At 44.2% G+C, this 13,043-nt stretch overlaps 1 protein-coding gene across 1 annotated transcript in view; it reads right to left on the bottom strand.

Moving 5' to 3' along the window:
* LOC308317044 (transmembrane protein 132D-like) overlaps nt 1-12,690 on the bottom strand; it is a gene marked incomplete at both ends in the record, with an annotated part of 68,271 nt that extends 55,581 nt beyond the window's left edge. The window contains 2 exons of the mRNA XM_080765834.1: nt 9,949-10,089; nt 12,686-12,690. Of these exons, the coding sequence (XP_080621960.1) occupies nt 9,949-10,089; nt 12,686-12,690 (146 nt within the window). The remainder of the gene's footprint in view (nt 1-9,948; nt 10,090-12,685) is intronic.
* Nucleotides 12,691-13,043: the final 353 nt, after the last annotated feature.

The raw sequence follows: 13,043 nt of genomic DNA, 5'->3' as shown, positions 1-13,043 counted from the left end.
GAGATACAGTAATAAATACAGTTTAAACTAATCTTCCTGGTCTCCTGTTTATCTCGCCTGGAGGCTGCAGAGCCGTCAGTTTTGTCTAGTGGAGATATAGTAATAAATACAGTTTGGAGGAACAGTGGCAAAACACGCACAGTCTTTAAGTGCAACGACAGCCCTTTGCACAAGGAGGACGTCTTTGCCACTTAAGCCCCGAATTGTCGCCGTCAGGCAGAAAACCTTGTATCTTCCATATTTCAACATGTCTTTTTTTATGCTTTAGTTTATACAGTGTCTTCTTGTAAATGATGTAACGCAGATCCAAATGCACCTAAATGCAAGAGTCCAAGAGGGTCTAGTGACTCTAGTCAATCTATAAGGGTCTATTTTCCTCACCAAACTCCCCACCATTTAGCTGTGGGGACCACCTGGAACCCCGACATAGGACGACCGGTGGTCCCCGGACCACTGGCTACATAAGAACCACCGTTCTAATACAACGGGAGTGCCCACGTATAGCGCAATTTGTGCTTCGAGTTAACCCATTCTGACCGGGAACTCATTTTGGTGTTAGCATCATGTTATGCTTTAGCTATTGAAAAATAGCAGACCTACAAGCTCATAGCGCGCCACTCGGTGGCGCGCTATGAGATCTGCTATTTTTGAAAAATCGAAGAACGACTGACATTTTTTGAATCTGATCTCAGGTCAGAATGGGTTGATCAGACCAGTGTGTGTCCTAGTGGAAACCTCGTATGAAATCTGATCTCAGGTCAGAATGGGTTAAACTAAAAAGACACACACCACACACACATTTTGCCACCCGCGCCGCAGCAAGCCCTCTCTCCGCTAACAGAGATCAGCCTGTCTGGGTTAGCATAGCGGAGCATAGCGGAGCCGAGCGCTGCTGCTGCCGTAATGGATCTGATGAATGGGTAAAAAACGGCACTCCACGAGAGCGCTGCGTGATAAAAGAGCATTCACACACAGTCGCTATTAGCAATTCATGAGACAATAGCCTTCCTCTGGCTGTCTGGAAGTACTGCGCACGTCCGCCCGCCCGCACACACACACAGGCACGCATGTGCACACACAAACGCGTACGCACACGTACACGCACACACATAACACAAGCACACACACACACACACACAGCTACAGTATATACAGTATGTGTTTCCTACAATATTACATATAATATTACATATTTTACACTTTGTCCCGGTGGTGGAAAGTGACTACTCTAAGTACATCTACTCAAGTATTTGTACTTTGTACTAGTTACATTGTAGATTTTTGATTGTGACAAAAACTTTATGCTACATTAACAACATTTAGCATGTGGTCTAATAATCAGAAACCATGCAGCTGATCAGAATCAAGTATTTGGTCATTCACAGACAGCATGGTCCCTGTGGCACATGCTACAGCCTCATAACGACCCTAATTAGACATTTATTGAAATCAGCTTTCCGAGTAATTACCTCACCCGCGCAGTGGCCGACGCAAACCCACCCGCAACGTCCCCTGTCGGGTGCTGATTTGTGTGCGAGTGTGTGTGTGTGTGTGTGTGTGTGTGTGTGTGTGTGTGTGTGTGTGTGTGTGTGTGTGAGTGTGTGTGTGTGTGTGTGTGTGTACGCGAGTGCGCGCGCGAGAGAGAGGGGTCATTTGTCAACTGGCTCAGTGCTCAGAGTTGACAGCTATAGAAACATTAGATATTGCCGTGTGTGTGCCCAAGGACACTATAGCACAGAGATAGATGGTTAGAACTTATAGGAGTAAGAAAGTTACACACAGCACCTTCACGCTCCGTGAGAGAGCTGGAACCAACGGTGGACACTGTTGTGACGGGAGGTACATTTAATAAGTTTGTACCTACTTTTGAGTTTGTTTTTTTATGTTCAGGGGCAAATATATATAAAAAAAAAAAAACATTTATGTATATATATTATTAAACAAAGCAATATTGCCTCATCAAAATTGGTATTGTGATATTATTGTCAATTACTGTACTTGCATGAGAGGCAGAGAGGTGGTGGAGCTATAGCTGCTTTAGCAGACAGTTTGAGAGTCCAATGGAGTTAAGAGGTTTTGTCAGAAGCGCTTTTCTTTGTACTTTTCACTGGTTCAATATTATTTTTGAACAACACACAGATATTGAGAGAGAGAGAGATAGAGAGAGAGAGAGAGAGAGAGAGAGAGAGAGACAGAGAGAGAGAGAGAGAGAGAGGGCTGCTGTTTGTACACCAAGAACGAAAGCTCACAAAAGGCTCGGACAATATTGTCTCAGAGACGAGAGGCTTCTGATAAAAGCACCGGTTTGTTGGGTGAACATTTGTCGATGTTATTTTCATGCTTTATAAACTTTATAAGTGTCTGTGCTTTTTTCTCGACACCTTTTGGGAACGGTCCCTCTCCTCCATCATCTTTGCGCTTTTCACCCTAAGGCTCACCTCCTTCTCCACTGACTGAGTTGACGCTGGTTGGCTGTCCCTGCAGGTTCAGGCAGGGACAAGCACGTAACTTTGGGAAAGTGTCATAGTATAGCTTGTTTACAACTGAAACGGACTTCCTTATCAAAATAAGAGCCACATGTAACGATTAGTCAACACTGGTTTTATTTCTAAGTCTACTTACAGGACATTTGAGTTCCTTTTTGAATGCCTGTCAGATTTCTCTACATAACTGTCTCAGCTGTTGGTGCGCAAATGCGCACTGGCGCATCGGTTGTGTGCCCCCCCTGATTATTAATAACATCTAAACATGTAACATGTAAACACAACATGAACATAGTACACTTATTATGCATACCGCATTCTCGCCAAGAAATATTTTCGAGTAAAAAAACCCGAATGGTTCAAGGCCTTAAAACCTCTTAAACCCCAGGGGGGTCCAGGGGGGAGTTGGAACCTGAGACCTTGACCAGCCCCATTTACCCGCTGAGAGCTGTTCATGAGGTGGACAGCCGCTGCGCCCACCGGTGGGGGCAATGGGGCTCAAGAAGTTTTAATTAAGATTCAAGTGCCAACCCTAACGTGCGAAGGTTCGAGGACAGCCTTAGTGTGTGTGTGAGTGTTATGTGTGCGTTTCTTTGACAGAGACAATACAAAGAAACGTGCGGCGAATCTCCACGGCACACAGATATACATAACTAATGACGACGACTCACTTTAACGCACAGTCAAATCTGCAGCGTCGATTAATCCCCTGGTTAAGTGTGCAAATGGAACCATTTGGTTCCATTTGTACAGTTAAATTAACAGTTAGACGAAACACTCAGGATTTCACAGTAGTAGCAACAGTGGCCCAATGGGCCATTTCTAATGGCTTGCATTTACTTTGCAAAGTGCTGAAGTCTGTTAAAACACTTTGATATATTGTGAGCCGGGCCGTGTAAATACGTGCGTACGCACACGCACACACACGCACACACACACACACACACACACACACACACACGCGCACACACACACACGCACACACACACACACACGCACACACCAACGCGCCCTCTGAAGTCTCACCTCGGCTCCACTTTAAGTGTCGATCTTAACTGGCGCGACGCGTTTAAAAAACATCGCTGTCACACTGCCGCTGATTAATGTATAACGTCTGCCTCGCACGGAAGTCTCAAGTGTCCCGTCCCCCCCCCCCCAACGCCACCCCCCCCCCCCCCCCCCCAACTGGGTCGCCTCGCCTGCCCATGGCGGGTGTGTGTGGTGCGGGTGTGTGTCGTGCTGGTGTGTGTCGTGCAGTGTGCACTGTGTGCAGGGAGGTTGTGCATTCCTCCCTATACTACCTACCCCCGCGTCCGTCAAGGTTGTGGACGTGGCCATAACGGCGATGGCTAAGTGGCGTTAATTGAAAACGACGTCCCGCAATAACCGTTCCGCTTAATGGAGGCCATTTATCAACGCGGCGCCCATCAACTATAGCAGGAGTCACACAGAGAGAGAGAGAGAGAGAGAGAGAGAGAGAGAGAGAGAGAGAGGTGGGGGGAGGGAGAGAGAGGGGTGTGGGGGGGAGAGGGAGAGAGAGAGAGAGAGAGAGGGTGTGGGGGGGAGAGGGAGAGAGAGGTGTGTGGGGGGAGAGAGAGAGGGAGAGATAGAGAGAGAGGGAGAGATAGAGAGAGAGAGAGAGAGAGAGAGAGGTGGGGGGGGAGGGAGATAGAGGGGTGTGGGGGGAGAGGGAGAGAGAGAGAGAGAGAGAGGGTGTGGGGGGAGAGGGAGAGAGAGGTGTGTGGGGGGAGAGAGAGAGGGAGAGATAGAGAGGTGTGTGGGGGGAGAGGGAGAGAGGGAGAGAGAGAGAGGTGTGTGGGGGGAGAGGGAGAGAGGGAGGTGTGTGGGGGGAGAGGGAGAGAGAGAGGTGTGTGGGGGGAGAGGGAGAGAGAGAGGTGTGTGGGGGGAGAGGGAGAGATAGAGAGGTGTGTGGGGGAACACCTTGTGCCCAACCCTCATGGGTTTATAAGACACCATTTTCACAATTGCAATTACAGCATGTTTTTATATTACATAATCTATGCATATTTACAGCATGTTTACATGTTACATAATTAATGATATTACAACTCAGATTCATACAGAGTACTCTGTATACTCTTCTTTCCCAAGCTTGACAGATAAGATCTGCTACAAGTCCCTTTGGCAAAACATATCTCCATTTTTACATAGTCATATAAATATATACTTTGGAGGGTAACATGGAGGGTAGATCTGTTACACCTTTGAATTTGAATCCTGAAAAGTAACAGTTAACCTATTTTGGGCGGGGACCCCTTTTGGTGTTTTAAACATTAAGTTATAATTTAGCTATTGAAAAATAGCAGACCTATACAAGCTCATAGCGCGCCATGCACTCATGAGCTTGTAGGTCTGCTATTTTTGAAAAATCGTGAAAATGCGGCACAAACCTTTGAATATATTCTTCAGAGCGAAACGTTTTTTCACTCATATCTTTGCTTCTGAGGGGGTTCCTGCAGGAATAACATATTTTCAGGCCAATTACATTATAATTTTTGGGGTCCAGAATTTAGAATACATTTTAAAAATATCGGCGTCAGGCCTAAATGGGTTAACCCGAACCCTTTTGGACATGAAGTTTCCATCCAACAGAGACAATTATGGTCTGAGAGAGAGAGAGAGAGAGAGAGAGAGAGAGAGAGAGAGAGAGATACCTTGGAGATGAATCAGTCACACCTGCACACACAATCTCCACTGCAATTGACATTTTCAGCCCTTTGACTTCTGCCTCAAATTCGGAAATTCACTTACCGAGCCTTGTGTGCCGCATGCGCGGTAGCCGTTTGCCTGTGTGTGTGTGTGTGTGTGTGTGTGTGTGTGTGCACGCGTGCGTGCGTGCATGCGAGTGCCACAGATAATAACCGAAGGACTTAGACGAGACAACACTGAAGTAATTGTTTTTGGAGCCAATAATTAAAAGTCAGAGCTCAGCTTCAGTTGGTAAAAAAAACGAAAAAAAGAAAAAAAACAGTAATCTTGCTGCAGTCATGGATGGAACTCAGACCTGCATTTCAACAGCCTTCACATTAAGACAATTACACAAAGTCAGCCAACTATCACTTCTAAGAATAATATCAAAGGATTACAGGACTTCAGCAGGATTTGGTAAAAAACCTGTGCACACATTGTCATCCTCAATAGTACACTGGGCTTACTGTGACAGTGGCTTAGGTCTGCATGAGAACAGACACAGACTGGAACAATACAGCGAGGCGCGATATTATTATGTTTAATGTTTTACATTAAACAAAGAAAGAAAAAGAAGAAAGAATGCTGAGAGAGAGAGAGAGAGAGAGTTGAGAACCTGCTTAATAACTAATTTCCTTTTACTTATAAGGATTTGCAGAATTCAAATTCATGTCAAACCCCTTGCATAGAAAAATTATGTGTGACACACACACACACACACACACACACACACACACACACACACACACACACACACACACACACACACACACACACACACACACACACACACACACACACAAACATTCTGCCTCTTACAGATAAGCCATCCTAAGACTCAAAGCCAGTGCTGACTGTAAAAAGATAGCTTCCGTACAATGAATTCATTGTTTTATTTCCATGTGGGTGAGGTCTATATATCTGCGCTCGCATTAACCGCCCCGTTCAGTCTGAGAGGAACGGGTGACAAAGAAGACCCTTATCCAGATGTACCAAATGTACACTACAGTCCTTCATTCACTCCATGGCTCGTACACAGAAAACCACACGTGTGTGAACTGAGTGGTGCAATCCCCCCCCCCCCCCCTCCCTCTCTCTCTCTCTCTCTCTCTCTCTCTCTCTCATTAGAGACACAGCACTACCCCTCTCTCTGTTTCTGGCGCCCCCTACTGGTATAAATAAGTCACATACTCGTGCTCATTTACACAGGTACCTACACACGTACACAGGTACACGGACATTGCTGGTTGTAGGAGTGGTTACACCACTCAAAAATACCGAGTGTTAAATAAACCAAATGGACCCTATTATACACTATACTATTGCGTCTGTTCAATGCTTGTCCTGCTTTTGTGACCTTTGTGAAAGGCGGGTCTCCATTCTATAGAACCAGTATAACCCTATAGAAACATATCCTTATTTGATCATTAATTCACTGGAGAAGACATGCTTTCCTGCATGGTTTTAATTCAATGGGTTAACGCCAAGTCTGCTAAAAGAAGCCGGGAGGGACATGTGTACTACACAGAGCACCTTGTTATGGAAAAATAAATACTTTCTGCTTGTATCAAATCCTCCATAACGACACCAGTCACGACTGAGTCTAATAGAACACTAGTGTGACTTACGGAAAAGTATAGCTGAATTAATTAACTGGCTATAACTAATAGCCCCAGTCTTAAAATGTCTATTGAAATATTTCTTCTTCAGTTCATTTCATACTGTAGTGTGTAGTGGCATAATTACTTTCCTTCTTCATCATTTTAAAATCGGGGTACGTCAAGTGGTTCCCAAAGTGGGGTCCGGGGACCCCCAGGGGTCCTTGAGGGAGTTCCAGGGGGTCCCCATGCTAAATGATAGTTATGAACCAAATGGACGCTTATGGGTCTGTAACTCTGAGTGTACAATAGCAGATCTGCTGCAAAGAGGTTTAGGTATAAGAGAGGGAAAGAGCAGACCAAGTATACACAGAGCCAACGTTCAAGTTGAGTAAGTATGGAATGTTTAAATGTAAAAATACACATGAACGTGAATCCAGCATAAGGTAAACAAAACAAACAAACACAAAACACGGATGATATAGTGCCGGCAATCAAGTCTATATGAAGCTATCTACTGTATGTACAGTATGAAGTCTGGGACTGTGACAAAGGTTGAATCAGTTTAATTAATACAATATGTAGTGGATTCCCTGCTTCATCTCTCTTTTTCTGTTTAAAAACAACATGTAGTGGAGTCTTCGGCGCCACGCGCAAAAAAAAAAAAAAAAAAACGCAAGAAAGAAACCTCTCCCATCCCCCATCCCATCAATCGCCAGCCGCTTTTGAAAAGCCACCACTTGTAGAGTATATTGTCCTCGCATTGTCCCACAGACCTTCCTCCACCTTCCTCCCTCGTCGAGGGGGGGGGGGGGGGGGGGGGGGGGGGGGGTTAACCCAACCAGGACGGGAACCCCTTTTGGTGTTTTAAGCATTATGTCATACCTTAGCTATTGAAAAATAGCAGATCTACATTCGTATAGCGTGGCACTTAAAGTCTGCTATTTTTGAAAAATCGTGAAAATGTGGCGCAAATCTTTGAATATATATTCTTTGCAGAGCGAACGTTTTTTTAACTCAAATCTTTGCTTCTGGTTGGGTCCCTGGAGGAACTATACATACAGATGGGGGTCGGCGGCCAATTACATATATGTTCTGGGGGGTCCTTGACATGAAATATTGAGCCCCACTACTGACATAGAAACATAGGCATTTCAGAAAAGTGTCAAGATTTAGAAGACCTTTTTAAAATGTCGACGGCAGGCCTAAACGGGTTAACCCATTCTGAACGGGAACCCGTTTTGGTGTTAGCATCATGTTGTGCTTTAGCCATTGAAAAATAGCAGATCTACAAGCTCATAGCGCGCCACCGAGTGGCGCGATACGAGCTTGTAGGTCTGCTATTTTTTAGAAAAATCGAAGAACGACTGACATTTTTAGAATCTGATCTCAGGTCAGAATGGGTTAATCGGACCCAGTGTGTGTCCCAGTGGAAACCTCGTGTGAATCTGATCTCGGGTCAGAATGGGCTAACAGCACGGCGAGCACAAACAAGGCTGCAACAAGAAGGGGCACTTTGGGTCAGAAAATAAATTATTTTCCATAATGTCCTCGACATGGCTGGCTTTCTCCTTGTTAACCCATTCTGACCTGAGATCAGATTCATACGAGGTTTCCACGGGACACACACTGGGTCTGATGAACCCATTCTGACCTGAGATCAGATTCTAAAAATGTCAGTCGTTCTTCGAATTTTTCAAAAATAGCAGACCTACAAGCTCGTATCGCGCCACTCGGTGGCGCGATATGAGCTTGTAGATCTGCTATTTTTCAATAGCTAAAGCATAACATGATGCCAACACCAAAATGGGTGCCCGGTCAGAATGGGTTATCAGACTGCGTGGAGCTTCAGCGTCAGTGTGGAAAATTGCGTTGCTAGGGAACAGCTTCGGTCCGAGTTTATTTCCCCGTTAGCTTGGTGATATTCACAGTGTGTGGGGGGGGGTTGTGGGGAACCACCACAACCCCCACAACCAAAAACCCCCAAACTGTGCACACTTAAACCCATTTAGGCCTGACGTCGAAATTAAAAAAAAACGTTCGCTCTGAAAGAATAGATACCTATTCAAAGATTTGTGCCGCATTTTTTACGATTTTTCAAAAATAGCAGACCTAGAAGTTCTATGAGCTTGTAGATCTGCTATTTTTCAATAGCTATGACAGAATGCTTGAAACACCAAAAGGGGTTCCCGCCCAACATGGGTCCGATACCTGACATGCCTGACTAACCTACCTGACTAACCTACCTAAGAAAAGTGAGCGACACCCACAATACTAGAGGGAGTGATATAACAACAATCTCGTACCACCCACTTTCTCAAAACGAATATTGGTAAATTCTCCTTCTACAGCACCGCCACCAAGCGTGGAATAACCATGACCCCCCTCCCTCAAAAAATGCATTTGCATCTTTTAAAAACAGGCCCTGAGTGAAAACCACCTTTCAGCATAAAATGAGGCAATTCTCCTGAATGCATGCGTTGGATAAGGCGTGGAAATGGGTGGCAATTTTGCATTTCTTTCACCATATAGTAAATGCTGCATTCATTCATTCATGCATTCGTGGTCTGGAGAGGGCAGTTGTTTTACAGACGGGTTAACCCATTCTGAACGGGAACCCCTTTTGGTGTTAGCATCATGTTATGCTTTACCTATTGAAAAAATAGCAGATCTACAAGCTCATATCGCGCCACCGAGTGGCGCGATACGAGCTTGTAGGTCTGCTATTTTTGAAAAATTCGAAGAACGACTGACATTTTTAGAATCTGATCTCAGGTCAGAATGGGTTCATCAGACCAAGTGTGTGTCCAGTGGAAACCTCGTATGAATCTGATCTCAGGTCAGAATGGGTTAAAAGGGCCTAAGGGGCTCAAACCCCCCCTTTGATGTCTACGTGCACGCACCTACAAACAGATGCTTATTGGTCTGCGGGAAGCGCTCGGCAAACGCAGACATTGTGAAAGTAAAAACCCTCGGACAGAAAGTTTCAGCCTAGAGAAGAGAACATGTCCTCGGCAGGACAAAGCTGCTGCAGAGAGAGAGAGAGAGAGAGAGGCATGTCTAGTAGTGTGTGTGTGCATGACCACACGTATGTATGCACTTGCACTTATGCCAGTGTATGTGTGAGTAATGTGCACGTGCGTGCGTGCGTTCCGTACCTCTCTCCCGTGGACGTGGCCTTCCTCTGACACAGCACCGCCAGAGAGCTGCTCCCCGGCACCATGTCCTGTTTTATCTCCCACGCAACCAGGTTGCTGGGTTTCACCGACAGGAAGTTGAGGCCGGCCTGGAACCACGCCCTGCACACGGGGCGAGAGAGAGAGAGAGAGAGAGAGAGAGAGAGAGAGTCAAGTACATTTTATTTATAAAGCACATTTAAAAACAGCCGTTGACCCAAAGTGCTTACAGAACAAATATCCGTAGTGCATATAGTAAGAAAAAAACAATAGCAATAGTACAAACATACCAACAATTATGGAACAAGCTATGTCAAAGGCCAGACTAAAAAGGTAAATAGGTTTTCAATTTGGATTTAAAAAATCTCAAGGGTGGCGCTAGCTTTATTGTGAAAAGGAAGGCCTTTCCATAGTGTCGCCAGAAAAAGCCAGTTAACCTTATGTTTTTTTTATATTTTTTATCCCAAGATTTTGTAACCCATTTTACACCCCTGTGTCTATCGTCTAATGTGATCCTGGGCTCTACACACCCTCCGCCAACCTAGTTGACAAGGGGAGAGCAACGGGCTTGAACTCAAGCTTCCTTCATGCCTGAGTGTCCAAGTGTCTCCTTTACACCTGACAGGGGGAGTTTCCTGGTTGGACGTAGCGCGTGGAAGGAACACGTTATTACCAACCAGTTCCTTTCCCCTCCATCAGGCGCCCCGGCTGGCCAGGGGGAGGCAGTTTAGAGACCAGGATTACTGCATGTTTGGATACAGAATGTTACAGGTAGCCAGTGCAGTGTTGCCTGCAGTGCAGGAGTGATGTGTGGACGTTTCTTGGTTCCAGTAATGAGTCTATACAGTAGCTGTGGCATTTTGAACTCTCTGTAATGGCGGACTGGGGCAGCCCCAGACATAAAGAGTTGCAGTAGTCTAAACGTGAGGTGATGAATGCATGGGTTACTGTAACTAAGTCTGCGTGAAATGGGTTTTAATTTGGCGATGGTTTCTAAGCTGGTATAAAAAGAACTTTAGAACATTGCTAATTGGTTTGTTAAAAGTTTGCCCTGAGTCGAAAAAGAGTCAAAGACTATGGGTTTCTTACTTCTTTCTTACTATTTTTACTATATATATATATATATTTTTTAATAGTTCTCCTAGCCAATCTGCATTGACACCTTGTATAAGTCCAGTATAAGTAAAAGACAAGTCATTTTACACTTGTTTGCATGCTGAAAATAGCAGATCTACAAGCTCACAACACGTCGCAGCGCGACGCGCTGTGAGCAAGTGTAAAATCAGTCATTATGTCGGCAAAAAACTGGACTAACACTAAAACATTACTAACACTAGACTAAACTAGACTAACACTAAAACATTACTAACACTAGACTAAACTAGACTAACACTAAAACATTACTAACACTAGACTAAACTAGACTAACACTAAAACATTACTAACACTAGACTAAACTAGACTAACACTAAAACATTACTAACACTAGACTAAACTAGACTAACACTAAAACATTACTAACACTAGACTAAACTACACTAACACTAAAACATTACTAACACTAGACTAAACTAGACTAACACTAAAACATTACTAACACTAGACTAAACTAGACTAACACTAAAACATTACTAACACTAGACTAAACTAGACTAACACTAAAACATTACCAACACTAGACTAAACTAGACTAACACTAAAACATTACCAACACTAGACTAAACTAGACTAACACTAAAACATTACTAACACTAGACTAAACTACACTAACACTAAAACATTACTAACACTAGACTAAACTACACTAAAACTAAAACATTACTAACACTAGACTAACACCAAAACATTACTAACACTAGACTAAACTACACTAAAACTAAAACATTACTAACACTAGACTAAACTAGACTAACACTAAAACATTACTAACACTAGACTAAACTACAATAAAACTAAAACATTACAGGTGACTAAAATGTGACTAAAACTAAATGAAAACTATTCAAAAGACTAACTAAAAATCAAAGTAAAAAACAACAACGCTACGCTGCTCTCTCCACTAATTACTCCCTTCTGCTCCCTCCAGGTACACTCTGTCTCCTGGTATATTTACTCTGTCTCTTGGTATATTTACTCTGTCTCTTGGTATATTTACTCTGTCTCTTGGTATATTTACTCTGTCTCTTGGTATATTTACTCTGTCTTTACTCTGTCTCTTGGTATATTTACTCTGTCTCTTGGTATACGAGTGGATGTTTTTCTCACATATATTTTCTTCTCCTCTCTTCAGGTTGTCTAATCCTTCCCAGAGTGCTTTGCGTTATGTATCACCTTGACAAAACACCCCCCCCCCCCACCCTCACCCTCACACACACACACACACACACACACACACGCACGCACGCACGAAAACAAACGCCCATTCACATACGCGCAAATGTGTGCAACTTACTCCTGCATGTATACAGTAGCAGAAACACTACCCACATGCACACCCACGGACACATGGAAGTATACACATACACACGCCTATGCAGAAATACATTCACATAAACACAAAGACACATACGTATACAGTATATATAGACGCACTCGCACACGTGCGCACACACACACACACACACACACACGCGCCTATGCAGAAATACACAGATATACACGCAATACACAATATGGACAGACAAGTCACACATGCACACACACTCACACTAGCACTCACGGCATCCCTGTTTACGGCATCACTTATTAACCGTGTTTGCCAAACAGTACAGAGTACACAAACCAACCTGTGCTCCTCAGGTGTACATGAACGTTTGTGATGTTTGGACAGAATATGTAGGAGCGATATAAACATGTTTTAATTTACTGATGAAGGCCATTCTGGAGCAGAGGTTTTGGAAATGGAGTGTGTGTGTGTGTGCTCATGCAGTTTGGTGTCTCTCTCTCTCTCTCTCTCTTCTCTCGCCAGAGAATGTTAACAAAATGTGTCATGCTGGTCCCTTGCCATGTTCTCTCGGCCTATATACTGTGTGTGTGTGTGTGTGTGTGTGTGTGTGTGTGTGTGTGTGTGTGTGTGC

Source organism: Protomyctophum bolini (assembly GCF_963924005.1).
Source record: "Protomyctophum bolini genome assembly, chromosome: 6".
NCBI lineage: Eukaryota > Metazoa > Chordata > Actinopteri > Myctophiformes > Myctophidae > Protomyctophum > Protomyctophum bolini.
The sequence above is the reverse complement of the archived record's forward strand: the minus strand, read 5'-3'. Positions and strand labels throughout refer to the sequence as shown.